Source organism: Lynx rufus, unplaced genomic scaffold (assembly GCF_022079265.1).
Source record: "Lynx rufus isolate CCGP_SWC_20201006 ecotype Redwood Valley unplaced genomic scaffold, mLynRuf1.p SCAF_6, whole genome shotgun sequence".
In the NCBI taxonomy this organism is placed as follows: domain Eukaryota; kingdom Metazoa; phylum Chordata; class Mammalia; order Carnivora; family Felidae; genus Lynx; species Lynx rufus.
This window is the reverse complement of record NW_025814878.1, coordinates 35485124-35510140: the sequence shown is the minus strand read 5'-3', so window position 1 is coordinate 35510140 and position 25017 is coordinate 35485124. Positions and strand designations below refer to the sequence as shown.

Sequence of the window (25017 nt, the reverse complement as noted above, 5' to 3'; positions counted from 1 at the left end):
TCTAAAAATCTTCCTTCACATCAGCCTCTATTTGCAGACTATGCCTCTTATGCACACTTTTATTATGTTACTTAGAAATGTTCATGGTTTTCTGGTGCCCAGAGGAAGGAACACAATATCCTTTTTTAAATTATTGTTTTAAAAATATATTTTTTTCAGACAGAGAAAGTGCAAGTGGGGGAGAAGGACAGAGGGAGAGGGAGAGAGAATCCCAAGCATGCTCAACACCCAGCACAGAACCTAGAACCCAATGTAGGGCTCAATCCCACAACTGTGAGATCATTCCTGAGCCCAAATCAAGAGTCAGGTGCTTACCCCACTGAGCCACCCAGGCACCCAACACCATCTCCTTTTTTCTTTTTTTCCTTTTTTTTAATGTTTATTTTTGACAGAGAGAAAGAGAGACAGAGAGAGAGAGACAGAGAGAGAGAGAGAGAGAGAGAGAGAGAGAGAGAGCTGGGGAAAAGCAGAGAGAGAGGGAGAGAGATGGATCTGAAGTGGGCTCTGCGCTGAGAGTGGAGAGCCCAATGTAGGGCTCCAACTCATAAACTGTGAGATCATGACCTGAGCTGAAGTTGGATGCTTAACCAACTGAGCCGCCCAGATACCCCAACACCATCTCCTTTTATTTTTATTTTTATTTTTGTTTTTATTTTTTTGGGTGAGGCAGTGTCTTTTTTTTTTGTAATCTAACTTTATTTTTTATTTTTTAAAATTTACATCCAAATTAGTTAGTATATAGTGAAACAATGATTTCAGTAGATTCCTTAATGCCCCTTACCCATTTAGCCCATCCCCCCTCCCACAACCCCTCCAGCAACCCTCAGTTTGTTCTCCATATTTATGAGTCTCTTTTGTTTTGTCCCCCTCCCTGTTTTTATATTATTTTTGTTTCCCTTCCCTTATGTTCATCTGTTTTGCCTCTTAAAGTCCTCATATGAGTGAAGTCATATGATTTTTTTCTTTCTCTGACTGACTAACTTCACTAGCATAATACCCTCCAGTTCCATCCACGTAGTTGCAAATGGCAAGATTTCATTCTTTTTGATTGGTGAGTAATACTCCATTGTGTGTGTGTGTGTGTGTGTGTGTGTGTGTGTGTGTGTGTGTGTGTATACCACATTTTCTTTATCCATTCATCCATCGATGGACATTTGGGCTCTTTCCATACTTTGGCTATTGTTGATAGTGCAGCTATAAACATGGGGGTGCATGTGTCCCTTTGAAACAGCACACCTATATCCCTTGAATAAATGCCAAGTAGTGTAATTGCTGGGTCGTAGTGTAGTTCTATTTTTAGTTTTTTGAGGAACCTCCATACTGTTTTCCAGAGTGGCTGCACCAGCTTGCATTCCCACCAACAATGCAAAAAAGATCCTCTTTCTCTGCATCCTTGCCAACATCTGTTGTTGCCAGAGTTGTTACTGTTACCCATTCTGACAGGTGTAAGGTGGTATCTCATTGTGGTTTTGATTTGTATTTCCCTGATGATGAGTGATGTTGAGCATTTTTTCATGTGTCGGTTGGCCATCTGGATGTCTTCTTTGGAGAAGTGTCTAGTCATGTCTTTTGCCCATTTCTTCACTGGATTATTTGTTTTTTGGGTGTTGAGTTTGATCAGTTCTTTATAGATTTTGGATACTAACCCTTTATCTGATATGTCATTTGCAAATATCTTCTCCCATTCTGTCGGTTGCCTTTTAGTTTTGCTGATCGTTTCCTTCTCTGTGCAGAAGCTCTTTATTTTGATGAGGTCCCAGTAGTTCATTTTTGCTTTTGTTTCCCTTGCCTCCGGAGATGTATTCAGCAAGAAATTGCTGTGGGCAAGATCAAAGAGGTTTTTGCCTGCTTTCTTCTCAAGGATTTTGATGGCTTCCTGTCTTACATTGAGGTCTTTGATCCACTTTGAGTTTATTTTTGTGTATGGTGTAAGAAAGTGGTCCAGGTTCATTCTTCTGCATGTCCCTGTCCAGTTTTCCCAGCACCACTTGCTGAAGAGATTGTCTTTATTCCATTGGATATTCTTTCTTTGTCAAAGATTAGTTGCCCATACATTTGTGGGTCCATTTCTGGGTTCTCTATTCTGTTCCATTGATCTGAGTGTCTGTTCTTGTGCCAGTGCCATACGGTCTTGATGGTTACAGCTTTGTAATACATCTTGAAATCCGGGATTGTGATGCCTCCTGCTTTGGTTTTCTTTTTCAAGATTCCTTTGGCTATTCTGGGTCTTTTCTGGTTCCATACAAATTATTTGTTCTAGCTTTGTGAAGAATGCTGGTGTTACTTTGACAGGGATCTCTTTGAATATGTAGATTGCTTTGGGTAGTATCAACATTTTAACAATATTTGTTCTTCCTATCCAGAAGCATAGAATCTTTTTCCATTTCTTTGTGTCTTCTTCCGTTTCTTTCATAAGCTTCTATAGTTTTCAGCGTATAGATTTTTCACCTCTTTGGTTAGATTTATTCCTAGGTATTTGATGGTTTTTGGTGCAACTGTAAATGGGATAGATTCCTTGATTTCTCTTTCTGTCCCTTCATTGTTGGTATATAGGAATGCAACCAATTTCTGTGCGTTGATTTTATATCCTGCAACTTTGATGAATTCATGAATCAGTTCTAGCAGTTTTTTGGTGGAATCTTTTGAGTTTTCCATATAGAGTATCATGTCATCTGCGAAGAGTGAAAGTTTGACCTTCTCCTGGCCGATTTGGATGCCTTTTATTTTTTTGTGTTGTCTGATTGCAGAGGCTAAGACTTCCAATACTATGTTGAATAACAGTGGCAAACATCCCTGTCTTGTTCCTGACCTTAGGGGGAAAGCTCTCAGTTTTTCCCCATTGAGGACAATATTAGCGTTGAGTCACTAGTATATGGCTTTTATCATCTCGAGGTATGATCCTTCTATCCCTACTTTCTTGAGGGTTTTTATCAAGAAAGGATGCTGTATCTTGTCAAATGCTTTCTCTGCATCTATTGAGAGGATCATATGGTTCTTGTCCCTTCTTTTATTGATGTGATGAATCACATTGATTGTTTTGCGGATATTGAACCAGCCCTGCATCCCAGGTATAAATCCCACTTGGTCGTGGTGAATACTTTTTTTAATGTATTGTTGGAGCCAGTTGGCTAATATCTTGTTGAGGATTTTTGCATCCATGTTCATCAGGGAAATTGGTCTATAGTTCTCCTTTTTAGTGGGGTCTCTGTCTGGTTTTGGAATCAAGGTAATGCTGGCTTCATAGAAAGAGTTTGGAAGTTTGCCTTCCATTTCTATTTTTTGGAACAGCTTCAAGAAAGTAGGTGTTAACTCTTCCTTAAATGTTTGGTAGAATTCCCCTGGAAAGCCATCTGGCCCTGGACTCTTGTTTTTTGGCAGATTTTTGATTACTAATTCGATTTCCTTACTGGTTATGGGTCTGTTCAAATATTCTATTTCTTCCTGTTTCAGTTTTGGTAGTGTATGTTTCTAGGAATTTGTCCATTTCTTCCAGATTGCCCATTTTATTGGCATATAATTGCTCATAATATTCTCTTGTTATTGTTTTTATTTCTGTTGTGTTGGTTGTGATCTCTCCTCTTTCATTCTTGATTTTATTTATTTGGGTCCTTTCCTTTTTCTTCTTGATCAAACTGGCTAGTGGTTTATCAAGTTTGTTGATTCTTTCAAGGAACCAGCTTATGGTTTCATTGATCTGTTCTACTGTTTTTTTTTTTTTTTTTGGTTTCTACAGCATTAATTTCTGCCCTGATCTTTATTATTTCCTGTCTTCTGATGTTTTTGGGTTTATTTGCTGTTCTTTTTCCAGCTCCTTAAGGTGTAAGGTTAGGTTGTGTCTCTGAGATCTTTCTTCCTTTTTTAGGAAGGCCTGGATTGCTATATACTTTCCTCTTATGACCACCTTTGCTGCGTCCCAGAGGTATTGGGTTGTGGTGTTATCATTTTCATTGACTTCCATATACTTTTTAATTTCTTCTTTAACTGCTTCGTTAGCCCATTCATTCTTTAGTAGGATGTTCTTCAGTCTCAAGTATTTGTTACCTTTCCAAATTTTTCTTGTGGTTGATTTCGAGTTTCATAGCCTTGTGGTCTGAAAATGTGCACGGTATGATCTTGATCTTTTTGAACTTACTTAGGGCTGTTTTGTGTCCGAGTATATGGTCTATTCTAGAGAACATTCCATGTGCACTGGAGAAGAATGTATATTGTGCTGCTTTAGGATGAAATGTTCTGAATATATCTGTTAAGTCCATCTGGTCCAATGTGTCATTCAAAGCCAATGTTTCCTTGTTGATTTTTTGATTAGATGATCTGTTCATTGTTGTGAGTGGGGTGTTGAAGTCTCCTACTATTATGGTATTACTATTAATGAGTTTCTTTATGTTTGTGATTAATTGATTTATATATTTGGGTGCTCTCACATTTGGTACATAAATGTTTACAATTGTTACCATCTCCCTTTAATCTGCCTTTTAATGGCATTCATTCTCTTTGCAATTTTGGTTCTAGTGATGACTATGCTCTAACTTATTTTTCCAACTCTATATGGCTTAACATTCCATGAAAGCCAGATGTTTCCTTTCCTTTAATTGGATGTTGCCTTTGACACTCACTTCATGATTTAGCTTAAGATATTTCCCTGGCTTGGTAAGCCTTTTCATGTCTTTTTTATCTGTATGAATCCCTCCCAAATATTAGGGCCCAATGTGTTCTACAGCTTCTGTGAAGTTTTTCTTAATTACCCCCAAGTTCAATAACCATTTCCCATATACATATATATATATATATGTATATATATATATATATATATATATATATATATATTTTTTTTTTTTTTTTAGGTTTATAATGAGAGAGACAGAGACAGTGTGATTGGGCACGGGGCAAAGAGAGAGGGAGAGGGAGAGCATCCCAAGCAGTTTCCACGCTGTCAGCAAAGGGCCCGATGCAGGGGGTTGATCCCACAAACCATGAGATCATGAACCTGAGCTGAAACCAAGAGTTGGATGCTTAACCAACTGAGCCACCCAGACGCTCCTCCCTTTTATATTTCTATAACATTTTGCATTTATACTATGTATTTGAATATATCATATATTGGCTTCTGTTTTTACATTCTCTTTAATGTGCACGTATTTCATCTGTACAATTAGGTTATACAATCTTTCAGAGTAAAGACCACATGTTATGTTTTTTTGTGTGCATCCCCACTCTGTTAATCACAGTGTTTCATCTTATTTGACACCATTTCTCTGGAATCTCACACTGAATGAAGGATATAGTAGATGCTTAGTAACAATTGGTTTAATGAAGACCGAGTCTCTGTACAACAAATATTTGGTGAGGTGTAACCGAAGGAGCAACGTTTGAGGTGTCAGGTGAAATGGGTTCTGTCTCACCTCTGCCACTCGCTAGCTCCGTTGCTTTAGCCAGACCATTTCATTTTATGGCCCTCTGTGTTCTCACCTTTAAAATGAAGATAGTAATGACTATCCCATCATACAGAATCACATGCACTGAATCTCACTCAAGTGATTTAAAACTGTGTGTTCACAACATGTTTATGCCTTTTTGCACATAATGAAAATCTTCATTGTAGAAAATTTAGAAAACAAAGTTCAAAGAAGAAAAGAGAAATCATGTATAATAACACCACTCAGAAAAAAAAAAAAAACTACTGTTAAAACTTTGGGTATTTCTCTTATGTTTTTCTGTATATATATTTTGAAAATTAATATATATACTAGTTTTTAATTGTTTATTATGTCTGTTGAATATATTCCAGATATTATTTTATGAAGATTCATCTTTTCTATTGAGTTTATATAATATTAAAGAGTAACAGAATTAATATTATTTTATAATAATTATATAATATATAATTATATGAATATAATATATATTTTATAAAAATTTATATATATATAAAATTTATATATATAATTTATATAATACATATAAATTTGTAAGTTTATAAATATAAATATATTAATATAATAATATATTTAATATAATATTAAATAGTAACAGAATTTATTATTTTTACAAAAGAGTTTTTTTTTTTTTTTTTTTAACATTTTTATTTATTTTTGGGACAGAGAGAGACAGAGCATGAACGGGGGAGGGGCAGAGAGAGAGGGAGACACAGAATCGGAAACAGGCTCCAGGCTCTGAGCCATCAGCCCAGAGCCTGACGCGGGGCTCGAACTCCCGGACCGCGAGATCGTGACCTGGCTGAAGTCGGACGCTTAACCGACTGCGCCACCCAGGCGCCCCTACAAAAGAGTTTTATAAAAGTTAAATGCATCCATATAAATAATTTTACTTCTATTAACTTAATTATAGACAAACATCAGTATACATAATTTGATGAACAAAAATATTTCAACGGTATGACTTTTCTTTCTGAAGTTATTTCTATTTGATTGGGAATTTTTATTTTTTTGCCTGTATGACCCAAAAATCCTCAAAACAACTTAAAAATTTTTTGCTACTGTGATTTTGACTGAATTTTGTGCTTGATGAAACACTAAAATGATTTCTTCTGCAAAGAAAAATAAAGTACTGAAGAGAACTTAGAAAACAAACCAGAGCTTGAAAAGGCTGAATTATTTCTCCTTTTTTCTCAGCTAGGAAAAAAAAAAGAAAATTAAATCTATTCAAAAAGGAACTAAGAGACATCCCCCCAAATTTTTTATACATTGATGCAATACAAAAAACAGACATCACTGGAACTTTTAAAGTTATGTGAGTTTAAAAAAGCATCTTGCTTATAAATCAACTTCATCCAATTTAGTTAAGAAAAGGTTTGTGGGGGTATCTGGGTGGCTCAGTTGGTTAAGCATCTGACTTGGGTTCAGGTCATGATCTTGTGGTTTGTGAGTCTAAGCCCTGCTTCGGGCTCTGTGCTGACAGCTCAGAGCCTGGAGCCTGCTTCGGATTCTGTGTCTCCCTCTCTCTCTCTCTCTCTCTCTCTCTCTCTCTCTCTGCACCTCCCCCACTCATGCTCTGTCTCTCTTTCTCTGTCTCTCTCTCAAAAATAAATAAGCATTAAAAAATTTAAAAAAATTAAAAATATAAAAAAAGGAAAGATTTGTGAATGATTTCAGTCCTTAGTTATGTTCTTTCCTTTTGGCGTTGTGTTTGGGCTTTTGGCTATGCCTATTTTACATGGTTGGTATAAGCCCTGAAATGTTAGCTTTCTAGGAAATTTTTTTTTCCAACTTTCATTAAAAATTTAGAATTATGTTGGCCTGAAAACAATTATATTTTAAAAGATAAGATAAAATGATTTATAAGAGATATAATAAAATGATATCAAATAAATACAATCCAGCTTTAAAATATAGGTATATAAGATATTTATGTGCATCTGTCTATGTGAGCACTGAGAAAATATTGGAAGGATATGCACTAGAATTATAATAGTGCTGTCATTGGATAATGGGATAAAAGGCAATTTGTTTTTTCTTCTTCCAGAAGAATTGTCACTTTTTTTCCGACAATGAGCATGTGTTACTTTCATATGCAAAAAGAAAAAAATTCATTTTGAAAAAGAGAAGTGGAAAGATAATTGTTTCATTCAGTAAACAAACTCTATTAGAGTACCTACTGAGTGAGTGCCAGGCATGACTTAGTGCTATGGATACATCAGTGAAACAGCCTACAAAAACTTATGCCTTTGTAGAGTTTATATTCTAGTAGAGGGAGATAGACAGTAAATAGTAGTGCAATCCTACTAAGTTATAATATGTGTCAAAGCTACTCAGTGCTAAGGTACAGTAGAACAGATTAAGAAAGGAAGGTCAAGAGCTACAGGAAGAAGACATTGTTTTAAGTGGGGTGGTGAGCTTTACTGAGCAAGCAGAGTTCTCTCAGGTGTTTTGTGACCCTTCTAATTCCTCACCATATTATGTCATTATGTTAATACTCAGATTAAGAATTGTTTTTCAGGTATCATGAAGAAAGTGACAATTTCAATCCCATTTTAACTTTAATGAAACACTTAAACGTGTTTTGTTGCTGGAAGTATATGAAACTTTTTCCCTTAGGGAGAAACCATGATGAAGGGTGTAAGGAAGATTCAGTCTTCTGTCACAGGTGGCTACCTAAGAGAGGTAGCCAACTTTGAGATGTTTGTGTGGGGGGATTTGGAAGCCAGACTGTAAACTTTTTATGCTCTTTTTTTCCCTAAACACCAAGTTTCTGGAAATACCTTTGGGTTAATTTTTTTCTTGTCTTTATAACTCACAATGTCAGAGGCTGTCTCTAGAGCCAAATCAAAAGCAGACTTTAACAGGATAATCAGTGTTTATTATGATAATCTATTATAGTGCCTATAAATTAACGTGACTGATTTCTAAACAAATTTCATTTGTGTAGTTGTTAACCAAGCACATTTATATCAAATAATTTGTTGGGTTCCAAAGTAGTAAAATAGGTAATTTTAATTCTACTTTTGATAAATGTGGAAACTTAATTAATAGAGAAGTTAAATGTTTTGTGGGAAGTCGCAAGTTTATTAGATGGCAATGCAGGATTCAACTACATGCTCACATTTAGGTGACCAAACTTTCCATTGCTCTGTTTGGACTGCTGAACAAATATAAGGACTAATTTAAGAGCAGTCATCCCAAGGGCTTGCTAAGGTAGTTCAGTAATTCTAACATTGCTCAAAGCTCTGCTTTCAAATCTTCACTTGAAACAGAATTCTTCCAAATATATGCTAATCTAAATTACTTAAGGAGGCTTAGAAAAAAATCTGAAATTGGGGTGCCTGGATAGCTCAGTTGGTTAAGCGTCAGACTTCGGCTCAGGTAACGATTTCATTGTGAGTTCGAGCCCCGCATCAGGCTCTGTACTGACAGTTCAGAGCCTGGAGCCTGCTTCGGATTCTGTGTCTCCCTCGCTCTCTGCCTCTCCCCTGCTCACACTCTTACCTTTCTCTCGTTCAAACATAAATAAACATTAAAAAAACAACAACCTGAAGTCATGGTAGTACAAAGAAATAGGTGATCAATTGGGATAGCTTTTAATTAAAAACAGTTCACTATAAAATATAATGTTATATTTTAAACATAGTATTATTCTACCACTATATTAAATATGAGTATAAAGTGGATTACACTGATGGAGTCATAAAAATATTTTCAGAGGTGGAATACATATGTAGCTTCCTAAAGTAATGGCTTTGATGGATATGGTACACACATATATAAATTTTTGTATGTTGGTAAAAATAATTCTTTTGTATCACTGCATTTTTCCTTTTGAAGACAAGCGTATATAAGTTATAAAAGTTTTCTGAAATAAAAGTATGCAGTTTAAAGTGTCCATTCTTAAGCTATTGCTTTAGATTACTTCTACATTGGAAGAATAATTATGGAACTATTTTTGTCATAGATGTATCACTCTCAATAATAATCATAGGCAAAGAAAATAAATCCAGAGGATAAAGCGTTTTATTTTCCCCCTTATTGAGAATGAAAATGGTAAAAGAGAATTAGCTGAACACTTTAAAAATACAGGATCTTGTCTATTTAAAGTGTTAGAGGGGTGTCGGTTAAGCATCAGACTCTTGATTTTGGCTCAGGTCATGATCTTATGGTTTGTGGGATCAAGCCCCACATCTGGCTCTGCACGGACAGTGTGGAACCTGCTTGGGATCCTCCTCTCTCTCCCTCTCTTTCTGCCCCTCCCTCATTCACACTTGTTCTCTGTCAAAATAAAAAGAACATTTTAAAGTGTTAGAGGATTGCATATTTGCACAAGGGAAAGCTGATTAATTGTGTGTAACTGACTTTAGGTTGGGCAGTCGGTTCACAGTTTAAGGTTTATGAATCCTCTGAGACAGCCAATGTCTGAAAACTATAACTATTTAGATGCCATGGGTGAGGGTGATTCCATAAGAGTTTTTACATTAACTCCTGCTCTGCATATGACAATTGATGTTACCCACACCTGCAAGGCATTGTATTTACCACTAATCTATGTCCTGCCCACAAAGCTACTTTATTGTTAATGTAATATAATTCATTTTAATATTTGATTAAATGAATTTTCAGGCTTTATTAAGAATATTAGTAGTTAAAAGCACCTTCACTGGCTGTGTTTGCCTGCCCATAATTTATAGGTATCAGCTATGAATTAAATATTTATTGAATTTAATATGCAACTGTGTGCCAGTCCACATACTAGGCAGAAGGATACAAAGACATTTCTACTGTGACCATGTTGGTCAGATTAACTTCCCTTTTTCTCCTTCCTACTGATGTCATCAAAAGTCACTTGACAGTTTAAAACCACTGTCTCATTAAAAAAGGAACTGACTTCTTAGGACTTGCGTTTAAAACCCCCCTGCACAGACAGGTTGTGTTCACTCTGAGATGGGACTGGTGCAAGCAAACCATATAATCCTCAAAATTATTTCATTTTCTTGGTAGTGCAAATTCAGCTTGAAGAATCTTTGTGCCTTTATTGAAATCTAGGAAGACTTTGTGTCCAAAAATAGTTGGAAAAAGGCAAAGATGAGAAGTGGATGATCTGAGAGCAGTCTCTCATTAGAATTTTCTAGCCCTTTCTCTGGGACCCCACTCAGTGCATTCTTACCCCATCTTCTCTTTTGGAACTAACCACTACCTCCTCTGTGCATTTGGGGGAGCTGCCTGGCACTGAGCCTCTCCAGGTCTCCAGCTGAAGCAGGGGAAGTCCTTACTGTGGCAAATCCCAGTTACTAGCACAGCGCTCTGAACAGAGTCATTGTTAAATAAGTACTTTTGAATAGAATCCAAATACTTTCTTAAGTAGGCTCTGCCACCTTAATGAAGTAAGAACACACTGGTATTTGAGTCCCTCAGTTAGAAAGGAAAATGTGAAAAGTAAATGAGAATGGAGGAATACAGGCAGGGTTTCAGGTAAAGTGGGGGAAAAAATGAAAATGGTTCCTTGTAATTCAAGCTAAGTGCTCTCAATTCTAATCTCTCAGAAAGATAGAAATAAGAAGGTGAGAAGCAAAAAGTCAAAACTATGTAAGATGTAAGATAGGAGGGATGCTGTGCTACAGGTTATAACCATTTAGAATTACATTCACCTAAAGGAGAACTGAAAATATCACTGCGTGTCCCGGATACCACCTATCAGGCATAATATACACACACGCATGCACGCACGCAAGCACCCGCCCACGCACGCACCCATGCACACGCAACCCAAGATAATGTACTAATAATTAGGGACGTCTGTTTCAAAGAAACAGAACAGTACTGTCTGAACTTAGAAGAGACTTTGACACAAACTGGCTGTGTTAATGTTAATGTTGTTAATGTTAATGATGTTAATGCATCACTTCAGTGTCTGGGTCCGCATCACTTAAGTTTACAGGTCCTTTGGGGAAGCTGCAAGGGTAGGAGTAGGCCTATGGCAAACTAACTCCATAGAGTCTTTAATGGAGGGTGTGTTTGGGGTAAGTTTTTTCTAGAGTAGAATGACCAGTTAAATGTGACCCTTGCACTCAAGGGTGTTGCGTGGTTATTGCAGTTATTTTTTTTATCTTTATCCACATCAGTCCATATTATTGTCCTAAATGACCCTATCTTAGTTTAACGATGTAATTGTGCCAGACAGGTATTCAGATTTGTTCATTACTTTACCTAGGAGATTATAGAAAAATCAATATGGCTTTATGTTTAGAATTTTATAGGTCTAAGTTGTCAAAAATTATGCATGGTAAAAATAGCTTTCATGCATCTACCAATATATGTTGAAGGGTCTGTTTATATGATTATCAGGCAAGAATCTAAGCATGAGAAACAATATGTGTCAATAGCCAAGAGGTAGAATTTCCTCTGGCTTAGACTTGAGGCACAGAAACTCCAAAAATGGAGAAATTAAAAAAACAAAAAAGAAAAATCTCTAAGTTAAAAACATAATTTTTATACAGGTATACATTTCATGTAAGCTCTATTTACCCTAAAATTGTCTTGATACTTAGGTAAATAGATGTGCTAGGATTCCCATTTTTCGAGGTGTATACTTTTGCTTTATTTCCAAAGAGTAGGATTTGAGGTCAAGAAAGGTACTGAAAAGATCAGAATATGTTTGACCTCACCATTCTGGGGGTTCCTCTTTGTAGTGTGGGGGCCTAGCACAGGGCCAGACACTTAATTATTCAGTGGAAGCGGTTTCTGTTGGTCCACATTGAGATGCAGTTGTTACAGTTCTCTCACCTCATTTGGAAGAAGTGTTTATGTTCCAAAATAAAATCTTGCAAAGTAATAGCTGTAGGCAGAGAACTGAAGAAACCTAGCATAAGGTATTAAGATACTGAACGCTGGAGAGAGCCAGATGAGGAATTTGCTAATCAACTGAGAACAGTGTATGTCTCTCTTTATTTCATCCTCTCTTTTGACCAGGAAAAACAATGACTTTCCAAAGTACATGTTCTTCCTTGTTACTTTAAGTGTTTTTTGAGATACCCTGACTCATACTCCCAGAGAACTCATTTCTCCCAGAGAACTCATTTAGTGTGTGAGAAGTTTATTTCAAGTCTTACATGCAGAATGAGTAGTAGTTTCACTGTGGGAGATGAAGTGAGTGATATGGATCCACAGATTTAGAAAAAAGGTAATGACCTTGCAGTCTTGGCTTCAAGTAAGGAAACTTAAGGAAAAGAATGAGTGTGAGCTAAGAGGGTAGATCATCTCAGTTGGGAGAGAAAGAAGTTGCAAAAACTTTTGTTTATAGAATCTTTTCTTTAAATGTTTATTTATTTATTTATTTTTGAGAGAGAGCACAAGTGAGGGAGGGACAGAAAGAGAGGGGGACAGAGGATCAGAAGCAGGCTCCGTACTGACAGCAGCAAGCCCAATGCAGGGTTCGAACTCATGAACTGTGAGATCATGACCTGAGCTGAAGTCAGATGCTCAACCAACTGAACTACCCAGGTGCTCCTGTTTATAGAAACTTAAAAAAAAAGTGTTTTTACATTTATTTATTTTTAGAGAAAGGGACAGAGAGAAAGCAGAGGAGGGGAGAGAAGGAGAGAGAGAATCCCAAGCAGGCACTGCACTATCAGAGCAGAGCCCAACATGGGGCTCACACCCATGAACTGTGAGATCATGACTTAAGCCAAAACCAAGAATCAGACACTTAATTGACTGAGCCACCCAGGTGTTCCAAACTTTTGTTTATTATTACGCTTGTAACATACATTCTGTTCTTAGCAGGCTCTTCTAAGCCCATTGGGAGCTGGCTAGTGATTTTGTATATACATCAAAATTTTGTATATGCTTCATTTAACTTGGACATCTTTGTTCTCTTCAGTTGTGCTGGTGTTGAATTTTCAATATTGTGGAGACTGCAGAGATGTTGGCATGTGTGTGTATCTATGACTGTTTAATGAATGGTCTTTTGGTCAGGCATCCTGAAAATTGTGTATTTTCAACAGAGATGCATGCTGGGGCATGCAAGGACTTCTGGGAAATCTTCAAATGTCCAAATGGGTTCAGCTCTGTAAGCACTCACAGCTGACAAAGCAGCACTCTTCCAGATTCCTCTACTAATTCTGTAGAAGAAAAAGAGGAAGAGTTGTTGCCTTAGTTAGCAAACATACACGTAATTAGCTTTTTAAGCCTGGAAATTTTTTAAAAATTATTTTTAATGTTTATTTTTGAGAGAGAGAGAGAGAGACAAAGCACGAGTGGGGGAGGGGCAAAGAGAGAGAGACACACACAGAATGCAAAGCATAAGCCCAGAAATTTAAAAGAATTTGGAAGTTAATCTCTCTTCCGTGTTTATTAGCAGTGTTTCCTTATCTTTCTATAGGTTATATATTTTTTAAACATCACAAAGCATTTGAAGAGACCAGTTGTCTCTACTTTATATATAATGTTGACAAAGAAAGAATTAACTGAAAATTAAAACAGACATTTATGTGGGCAGTTAAAATTGCAGTTTGGGAGTCATAGATTGAGATAGAAACCCAAATTGTGTTCCAAGGAAGACAAAGAGTGGGGCAAGGTTATATAAAGGTGGAAGGTTAGGAATGTAGTTTTCATTGAGATCCTCTGCAAAACAGGAATTGAAATTAGGTTAACTGGGATTGGTTGTGAATGCAAATGCATGGTTGAAGCTTGTTAAACCCAACTGGCTCCTTTAGAAGTGAAGACCACAGAAGATCCAATTGTCACGGTGAGGGGGGAAGTTCAGTCTAGGCTGAGGGCTTGTGGATAGCTTAAAAGTTCAAAAAGTTCATAGTTTCTCTGCTGAGGACGTGCATAAATTCCTCCTCCCTTATGGCTTACTGGCTGTATTTAAAAAAAAATTTTTTTTTTAATTTATTTGAGAGAGAGGGAGAGAGAGAAAGATGATGCAAGTGGAGGAGGGGCAGAGAGAGAAGGAAAGAGAGAGAGGATCCCAAGCAGGCTCCACATGGAGCCTGACTTGGGGCTCAAACTCACTAATCATGAGATCATGAACTGAGCCAAAATCAAGAGTTGGATGGTCAAGTGACTGAGCCACCCAGCACCCCATCCTGGCCCTACTTTAAAGGAAACTTTCTTAGCCAAGCTTGCTTGCTTGCTCCATTTTGAAATCTTTTACTATATATATAATCATCCCTCTAAAAGAAAAATCAGGCATATGTAATCAATGTTGCAGAGGACAATAACAACAGACAGGTAAGATGGCTGTTTGGTACAGGAAGAGGCTTACACTTCAAGATACACTATTTTTGGTTAAATTATCAAAATATCACTTTTAGCACCTTTCTGTGCTAGAATATCTGTATATTTATAATTTTTCCAGGTGAATGTATTTCATTTATTTTAAATCACAACAATAATCTACGCTCATTGTACAAGTTTATATATGTAAGGAAGTACCAAAAAATGATTAATAGTCTCCTTGTTCTCTCTTACACTCCCCACTAGCATTTTTTATTCTTTTTATGAAATTGAGATCATATTATATTCATTACTTTTCCCCCACACACTGTAAATATTACTTTTGAATTTTGCTTTATTTTACAGTGTCAAGGATGCATCTCCATAGGTGGATCTAACTGGATTTAGCACATTCTTTCTAATCACTGTATAACGTTCCATAATATTATATACATAGTTTATTCAGGCATTCTTCCCTTAGGGACTTTCAGGTTATTTCCAATGCTGCAGGCAATGTCTTTGCTAGAGGATTAAAAGAGCCCAGTTGAGAATCACACTGTGGATTCAAATGTTCCTTCCAGCCAGCAGCCTCTAAGTCACCGACACCTTCTGTCAGGAAGATGAGATGACTCTTCACTGTAGAAAGCTATGTCTCCCTGTAGTCCTGTGGGTCCAGGCTGGGTGAACTGTCTGTTTTGTTCTGGAGCATGACATCCTGGTCACTCAGCATCAGCGTCGGTGGCCGGCTCTGAAAGGAAGATGGTAGTAGGAAGAGGGAGAGCTGGGAAATGACCAAGTAAAGCTCCGGGGTAAAGCAGCCTATTGTTGTCTGGCTTTCCTACACATCCAGTTCTGATTTTTACCTTAAAATGGTAGTTAATGAGTAAAATCTTGACAGACTTTTAGATAGTTTTTTGATCTTGTTTTCTAACACTAACCGACAAAAAAGGACTAATTTAGAAAGCCTGTGTCTGAAATAATAATATAAAGGCAAAAGCAAAATAGCAACCAAAAGCAAGGAAACCTTGAAATAAACCCAGAGCCTAGAATTTCTTCATTTGATGGAAGTTCACCTTTTAGAAATTCTTTTTCAATATACGAATTCTAATTCAATAGGTCTTTAACATAGACTGTCTTACTAAAGAAGTTCACTCACTTCATTTAACATAAAATATATCATATTTAAGTATTTTAAATAGCATATCTTAATATTTTTATATGTGTTGTTATCTTTAAGATTTTGGACTGTCAGGCCAGTAATGATCAAGGTGTTCAGAGCTGCTCTTCCAAACTTACCATAGCTAACTTGTTTGTGTGACACAGGACGATGCTCCACAGAAATACACCATTGATCGTGGCCATGGCTTTCGATGTGCTGTTAATTGGCTGAAGACAGAGTGGAAGCTGGCAAATGGGGTCTTTTTCCAAACTTGGTGTGAGACACTTCTCACAAGCTCTAGAGAAGAGATCTGTAATTGACATTCATGTAACATGGAGGGGTGGGGCGTGGGGGTCTCACAAGATAACCATTCAAAGCCAGAAAGGAACACCTATGAAAAGATGAGGAATCTGTCCCTCTCCCTCCCTCCCTTCCTCTCTCTCTCTCTCACATACACACATATGTAAGTATGTGTGTATGTATATATATGTGTATTTATATATATGATATTTTCCCTATTTAAAAAGTAATCAAGGGCAGAATCAAAAGTAGCTATTGTATGACTGTCTGCATGTCACAGAGATTTGGAAAGATAATTTTGTGGCGATCCATGTCATCTTGCCTTCAGAGTGAACTGAAACTGGATTTGCATTCTTGGGTGCTACATGAGCAGCTTTGTGACTTTAAATAAATCACATCCACGGTTTTCACATCCACGTAGTGAGTGAGGGTTATTCCTTACTATGTCAAAGGATTATTGGGAGACTTAAAATGAGACAATAGATATGAAAATGTTTATGTTGTATTGCATACATTCTGGTTTCCCTCTTAGGAAGTTCAAGAGGACTTCCAGTAGGAAGATGTTTCTTTGTAGGATTAAAAGGATACATAGAAGGGCAGTGGAGTGAATAAAACTTTGTGAGATGTGAACAATGGTGCCAATAACCAGACATAATTTTAGAATTATCAAGAGTTTCTATATCCTTTATCTCATTAGTTCTTAACAAAAATCCTGTGTACCAGTTAGGCTAATTTTTTTTATATCCATTGTGCAGAGGAGGAACCTTGACTCTGAAATTAAATGAATTAGCCAATATCACCTGCAAGCCTATAATGGAGTGAAGTTCTTTTTGACTAATAGTTCAGTGCTTTTTATATTAATCTATGTTGTCTGTCAATGCCAGACAGTTGGCAAATACTAAACAGAAGTCTAATTGATTCAAAGGATGATTATCTCCATCCCTTGGTTGATACTCAGCACATTCTGTGGTATGCATGTATACCAATGCATCAAAGAGGAAAAAGAGGGTGCAAAGTCCCTTTGAGAGTGCAAGTCCCCTAAAAACAGGAAAGTATGTTATTCCTTTGTGTTCTCACTGCCCAACTGAGAGCCTAGTACTTAATAGGTTCTCAATAAATGCTTGCTGCTGCTTCTGTTGCTTTTGAGATACTATTCAGTGTTGACTTCTTAGGAAAGATTCATTAGAAAACATCATATGAAAGAGGGTTAGTTTTAGAATAAACAGAATCTGCTACCTCCTTCCCTCCCTGTACAGTAAATGATTTCCTAAGAATTCTTTCATAGGTACAATTATTAGAAAGATAAAGGATGCTTAGGAAAGCATGAGTAATTACCATTTCCACTTAAATGCAAGAAAGGTAATACAGGTTCTACTCTCCTAAACATGAACATGAGGCTTTTGAAAATTAGGTCTTTGACTAGAACTGGCAGAAGTACACAGCTGTCACTAGGGGAAAAATGCCTTTGAGATAAAGTGGAACTTCTCATATTTAAAGAGTAGGAGCATAGTGTGTTTTGTTCGATCCATACAAATTATAGTAATTTAGTTTCAGCCTGAACAAGCACCACAAACAAAAACTGGCAGGCAGGGTCTCTATAGGAGTGGCCAAGCAAGTCAGTTTTCATTTCCTTCCAAGCCCTAGTTTGGCTGATCCATCCACAGAAAAACAGAACAAAAGCCAGAGATTACTGCACCCTAAAGCATCCAAGTGGCTTATTCGGCTCAGGGTGTATTTATAGCAACCTGGCTCACACTGAGAACTTCCTTCTCTATTCAGCGAATGTGCTAATGTGCAAATGGAAGCTTCAGGACCATAACAGTAGACGTAGATGCAGGGTGTGATCAATGAGTAGATTCTCCAGCCTGTTGTGATTTTGATCTAGCCATGCCTTTCAACCACCACTGTGAACATTTACCTCAAAATAGGCTCATCCTCCTCTTCATGTGCACATTCTATTTGTAGATGTTGCTATGAGGACAGATTCATCGAAAATGACTGATGTGGAGCCTGTGGTCAACAATTTTGCATCTTCAGCAAGGACAGGCCGCCGGAATGCGGTGCCAGACATCCAGGGCTCAGCGGGGACAAGTGGAATCTCGGAGTTGCCCCTCAGACTGGAGGCCCTCTCCATGGAGGAAGGTAACACACAAATTCTCTTCAAAACAGTAGCACTCTCTTCTTAGTCCTTTCCTCTGGAACAGTGTCTCTTTTAACTAGTCATAAGTGCTCTTTTTTTCTGTGCCTTTTTTCACAAGTGCCTACTAAAATCTCTCAGTGTTTGTTTAAGGCTAAGTACATTTTTTAGGCTTTCTGAAAGTGGACAGCTTTACCTTTTTGTCTCGAGGTGTATGTGGAAGCTGAACATTTATTTATTCATTGAACGTGTATAGCCATGCACAGTGCTAGTAATTGGGAATCAGAGGTGAACAGATATAATCCCCTCAACAAACTTACAACATTTATCTAGAAACACTCAGAAATGAAATAGTTTTCTTTCTGTCATCCATTGGCAAACCACTTTGGCAGGTTCTATTTCACTGTAGTATTCTCAAGTCCTTCGGTTTCTCACATCTAAGAAGAAGTTTATTATCAGTTAAAGATGAAATCTTTAAGGTGAGTATTTGTATAAAAGGTGATTGTTCTTCAGTGGAAAAAGTTGAATTAAGGAAAAAAGGGAGGTGTCAAACTAATGAAGGGGAATCTCGGGTCTTTCACCCCATTCTTACATACATCTCATACAGCTTCCAGAGCTTAGTCTTCTGGAAATAAATATAATGATACTCTCAGTAAAGTTTTAAAGGAGTCTTTTTATTTAAAAATATTTGTAGAGGTTAAAGAAAAAAGTGTTACCAAAATACCTGTGCTTTGTGCCCCATGTTAGACGTCAAGGTAGACTTTAGTATGTGTACAGAAATTTATGCTTGCTGGCAATGAGGCAAGAGAAAGGTAGAAGTTTGTACATATCTACACTCTTCATGCAAGTCCCAGAAGAGGGCTCTTGGTCCTTTGCTTCAGGAGATTATTTGCTACCTGGTAAAGTTACAAATGTTCCTGGTTTGATCCCTATGAAATAAGTAAATCTTGGTTTGGCCAGGGACACCTCATCTTTTCCCAGAGGTCATTGCATTTCTCTTATGAGATACTACAAGTAATAGTAAAAAAAGTATATATACACACACACAAACTATTATAAGATGGGAAATTGGAAAGAAGGAAAATAAATAAAAATGTGTGTAATCATTTCGGCCTTTTAAGTTTGAAAATGGAATATGGTTATTAGAACATAATGTTGCTGTTGAAGGGCCATCCTCAACTAGAGAGGGAGAGAAGCTAAGTTGCTTATTAGTATAATGGGCCTAATTAGAGTTTACGTACCCTAACTGCATACACACAAAACCTTAATGCTTACTGATGTTACCTGGTTAACTCTTTGTAGGAGAGTGAGTAGTTTTCACCATTTTACTTCCGTCGCTAGAGAGACCATTACCAGAAACAATATAGTTACTATTTTTATATTGTTAAAGAGCAAAAATTTCAGCTTAGTAAATTTGAAGATCTAATGACTTTATTAAGTGATTCATGAATCAGACAGCATCCTATCCAGCAAGTAGAGGGGAGCTCTGAGGAGTTGTACACAATGGAAGGTTTTTATAAGAAGGAAGGTGAGGCAAGGAAGTTATTAGCAAAAGAAAATAAGGATTGTTCTAAGTAAGGTCACATTCCCTTAGAGGGAAAGGAAAGGGGGTTATTAGGTGGATTATTAGGTGGTTAAGTGGTTTCCCTCAGATCTATCCTCTTTGATTTTTGTTGTTGTTGTTGTTGATAAATATTTTTAGGTGGGAAAAATTCTAGGCTCACAAATGTCTTGCATCCTGCATGAAACTAACCTGTCTGAAATTTGCCCGGTTCACACTTTGTCTTAATCTATCTCTTATAAATTAATAACTGTGATAGGGAGGACAATGATGCCTGATAACATATGAGCAAGTAGGGACAGAGGGCGGCAGCTGTAAATGTCACAAAGGGCCTTTCCTTAAACTCCCTCTATCACTGTTCATTTGATCCATTGTTCAATTTAGTGCCCACTGAGTGCTAAGCACCATTCTAAAAACTAGCAGCATATGGGTGAATAAGACAGACATAAAGTCTTGCTGTCCTGGATGATATCTACAATGGGAGAGTTAGGTTATAAACAAATAAATATATGTCAACAGTATCCGTTCTATCAGAGAATTAAATAGGATGTTGTGGTAGAGTTACTGTGGTTTTAGATTGAGAAATTAGGACAGCCCTCACTGAAATCTGAATGACAATGATGTGTTTTGAATCACAACTGAAGGAAGCAGCAGGCACCAAAGATCAGAGGTAAGAGCTGTCTTTGCAGAAGGAGCAGCCAGTAAAAAGCCCTTAGAATGGACATGCCTCCAAATCCTCTTTGTTCCTCTGATCCTCACCATACCACCCCTCTGTTTCAAGATTACGAGTAGCATTGTGTCTGATGAAATCAGCAGTCCATTCTTAGTTTCCATCCTACATGATCTCTTGGAAGTTTTGTCATGATGCACCGTCCCTTTCTTCCCCTTAAGGCTTTTCTTCTCTTGGCTTCTTGGACATTCCGTTCTCCTGGTTTTCTTCCTGCTTCACTGGCTGTTCCTCTCCTGCTGTTGTTTCTTTCTCTCTCTGATCTCTTAATGAATTACATGGTACCAGAACTCAGTGGTTTCTTGTTTGCTTGTTTGTTTTTGGTTTTGTTTTTTACATTGTCTCTATCAACATTCCCTCCTCTTGAGATACTGTCCGATTTCACTGGGACAATATCATTTTCCTGATAGCTCATGGATTTGTTTTCTCCAGTTAGAAGTTCCACTGACTTCACACTCATAAATCCATCTGCCTATTTGACCCCTGCTTTGGCTATCTAAGAGGGATCTCAAACTTAATGGATAATAAAGCGGAGTCCAGATATTCTCCCTGATACCTGTTCTTCCTGCCTTTTCCCCGTCTTGGTGAATGGCAGTTTCACACTTCCAGTTGCCAGAGTCAAAATCTTGGAATCATCCTTGTCTCCCCTCTTTCTCTCAACTGTGTATCTAATCTATCAGCAATAATTGTCAGTTCTACTTTCAGATTTGTTCAGCTAGCTGCCATTTTTCACCCAAAAGATCTGGTCTCTTGGTATCCCTCTGACCCCATCTTCTGTTCTTTTTTCTCTGTATTATCCTGCCTGCAGTTCCTTCCTGCACATTGATAGCTTTGACTCTAACTTTCCCTCTGCTTAGAATGCTCTCTCCCTGCCATTGGCATAGCTCACCCCTTACCGTTTCAGGTCTTTACTTGCATGGCCCTTCTCCCCAGCTAACCCTAGCTAAAATCACAACCTCCATGCCCCAAGACTTCTTGAAAACTCCTATTCTCCTCCATAGCACTTCTCCTCCATAACAGTTAGGACTATTCTCCTCCATAGCACTTAGGACTCCTCACATACCATACATTTTACTTATTTTGTTTATTCCCCATATCCCTCACTAGAAGTCTCCTGAGAGCTGGAATATTTTTTTTTCACTGCTTGGTATATTATACATGTTTAATAATATATTTCCTGAATAAAAATTGAAGAACTGAATAGAATCCATCATATTGAACTTCAAAGATGCCAGTGATGATTTTGGCAAGAGTATTAGGGAGGCAGAAGAGACTTAATAGCTTTCATTTAAAATGGAGACCTCAAGAGATGATACGTTTTAAAGGATAAAAGACAAGATAGTATGTGGAAAATTTTCAGTTAAAAGAAGGCCTTTGTTAGTTCGAAGTTGGTGGTGATGTGAGGACATGAGGAGTCAGGAGAAAGGGAAAGTCAGGTGAAATGGAGGCGGGAGATGATTGTTAGAGTCAGCTTGCTGATGAGGCAGAAATGGAGAGGGTCCCAGATCTTGAAGGAATAGACTTGGATAGTCTGAGCAGCACCAAGGCCAGCTCCAGGATTGTGCGGTGAGGTGTGGTTGGTTGCACAGGGCCCTGGGTTCAGAAGAGATTTGCACTTGCTGTTGCTGTCTTGAAGTTTTCCATATGTTTTGGAGACGGGGTGCTACATTCCCACTTTGCACTGGGCTCCAATAAGTTATGTAACCAGTCCTGAGGAACACATTTTCCATTGTAATAAGAGGAAGGGTAGAAGGAATAAGTACAGACTACGGGGTTTTAGAAATTTGGTGGTTGAGGGAGCTTTTACCTGAAGATTTTGATTTTTTTTTTCTTTTCTGCAAAGTAGTGAGATCATCTCCTAAGAGCAAAGGAGATAGAAACTGTGAGGAAGCTGGAGAGAGTGTGATGAACTTTAGGGAGATCATTAAGGGGGTTGGGCTATGGAGCCACTTGACCCGGTCCAAATTGTGTTTCTGTCACTTACTAGCTCTGTGACTGAACAAGTTACTTAACCTGTTTGTATTTCAATAGACTAATCTATAAATGGAGATTGTGATAATACCTAGGAGACTGCCTCGCATGTAATAATTCTGGAGAATAGGAGGGAAAGGTAACTAGGAGAATGTTGATTCCCAAACCTATCCATATTTCTTTTCTTTGTATAGTTTCCATATCTAGATTGAGGGCAAAGCCTCTCCTAATCAAAGAGAGAATTATTAGGATGCATAAAGGAAGTACTAATGGTTTCATTCCACTATAGTATAAAATATATTTCACTATATTCTATAAATGAACGGAATTATTTATTTATTTTTTAGATGTAAAAAAGAAAGATGAAGAAACAACACAATGCCAATTGGAAAAGCCCCCAAAAGAAGAAAAATGAAGGCTCATAAACTATCAAAAGTGCTGAATTTCTGTAAACTGAAAGACTTAGTGGCCCTGCTTTCCTGAGATGTTTGATCTGGTAGTAACTATGGTAACATTACAGCCCTAAGCAACACGTGTGTATTAGATAATTTTGTTGTGAAGCTACTCACTTGGAATGCAACCACAATGTCCAATGTAGGCTATTAAAAGGCATATTACTTCCAAATTGCACCCAAGGAAAAGGTTAAGAATGTATGGTCACTTATATACATATCATTATCTATAAACCCAACAAAATCCACTGTTCTCTTTTGGATTTACTTAGCCAGATGTATTTTTAATTCTGTTTTTATGGTAATGGGCAAACCATTTTCTTAGTAAATATAAAACAAACACCATTCATTTAAAACTATGGAATTTGTAGGGCAGTATTTTTTTTTTTTGGATGAGAAGGAATAATAGTCAAAAACACATAGAGAACATTTGTTTTTAAAGCAAAAATGCACTATTTTTCCCCAAACCCTAAAATGATTTGGAAAAATTGCAAAACTTTGACAACTTAAATATCTTTAGGATATTTTTGTTTGATGTATTTTGCTTCTAGTCTATGCATACTGTGATTTTTCTTATAGACTCTTAAAATACAAAATTTGTGACAAATTGTTTATATGGAACATGCCTATTAAAATGAATTTCACTATCTTCCTTAACTTTGGTGTATGTGTGTGCATATGTTTTTCTTTAATAAGACTTATTCAAAACACTTTACTAGTTGCTTTATACTGTCTTTTCCTTTCTTAGGGCTTATGTGTATTGTGACTTGTTTCTGAAATGATTTCCTCAGGAATGCAGACCATCATTTTTATATCTTCCCTAAAGTAACTAACATGACACAAATATTTAGTGAATGTTGTAGGTAGAAATAGCAAAATACTTGCTTTTAATATATATTTAAGTATATATTTTAAAAGGAACAAAAGCAAAACCAAAGTTGTAGTAAATTTTATTAGACATTTTAGAAAAATAGTAAAATTCTGAATTTTTAGAAAATGGACTAATGAATTTATTTTAATTTTCAGATATATATGCATGCAGTTATATTTTATTTGATTGTTGACTTAGGCCATGTCTGTATACAGTAATCAAATAAACTCTTCACTGCTCAAGAAACTTGTTCTTGATACAAGTCTTCTTAATTTTATCTTCTAAAGTATACCAACTGAAAAATGGTGACACACTTTAGAGGAGGAAGTTAATAAACTTTGCAACATAAATCACCTCCTACTTATTATTTCATTGGCGAAGCCTAACTTCGTATCTTATATATACCAAAGGGGTAGATTGCAAAGAACCTGATTGTTTTAAATTCTCAAATATAATTTTTTTAGGTAAAATAATCAAAAGTAATATCTTAGGTGTAGCACTAATTTATTTTTTTTAACTTTTTAAAAAATTATTTTTTAATGTTTATTTTTGGGAGAGACAGCACGAGCAGTGGAGGCGCAGAGAGGGAGGGGGACACAGAATCCTAAGCAGCTCCAGGCTCTGAGCTGTCAGCACAGAGACCAGCACGGGGCTTGAACTCACAAGCTGTGAGATGATGACCTGAGCCAAAGTCGGACGCTTCACTGACTGAGCCACCCAGACACCCCTAGCACTAATTTAATTTTCAATTAAATGTATTACACTAAAATTGTATTTCAGGAAGTTATTGATGACATGATATTGTATAAACAGTATAAAGAGTATTAGAGGAGAACAGTGATTTTTAACTTGCAGGGTAATGACAATTTTACCTCCTGAGGACATTTGTCAATGTCTGGAGACATTTGTGACGGCCACAACTAGGCTGGGGGCCGGGGAAAGAAAGCGCTGCTGGCTTCTAGTGGACAGAAGCTAAGGATGCTGCTAGGCTGCCAAATATCCTGCAGTCCCGGGAGTGGACCCTCACGGTGGGTGGACCCTCACAGCAAAGGATTATCTGGCTATGCATGTCAGTAGTGTAGAGCTTGAGGAACCCTGGAGCAGAGTTAAACTGTTAAGCACAAGGATTTTTTTAAAAAATTAATCACTAGTACTTTATTGTCTACAAATTTTCAGAAC

At 37.1% G+C, this 25017-nt stretch overlaps 1 protein-coding gene across 1 annotated transcript; it reads left to right on the top strand.

The window, feature by feature from the left end:
* Nucleotides 1–18066: 18066 nt before the first annotated feature.
* PKIB (cAMP-dependent protein kinase inhibitor beta) lies at nucleotides 18067–23637 on the top strand. Its single transcript, XM_047103093.1, has 2 exons — nucleotides 18067–18261; nucleotides 22863–23637. Exons 1-2 carry the CDS (start codon nucleotides 18093–18095, stop codon nucleotides 22928–22930), a joined length of 237 nt encoding a protein of 78 aa, XP_046959049.1. The 5' UTR covers nucleotides 18067–18092; the 3' UTR covers nucleotides 22931–23637.
* Nucleotides 23638–25017: the final 1380 nt, after the last annotated feature.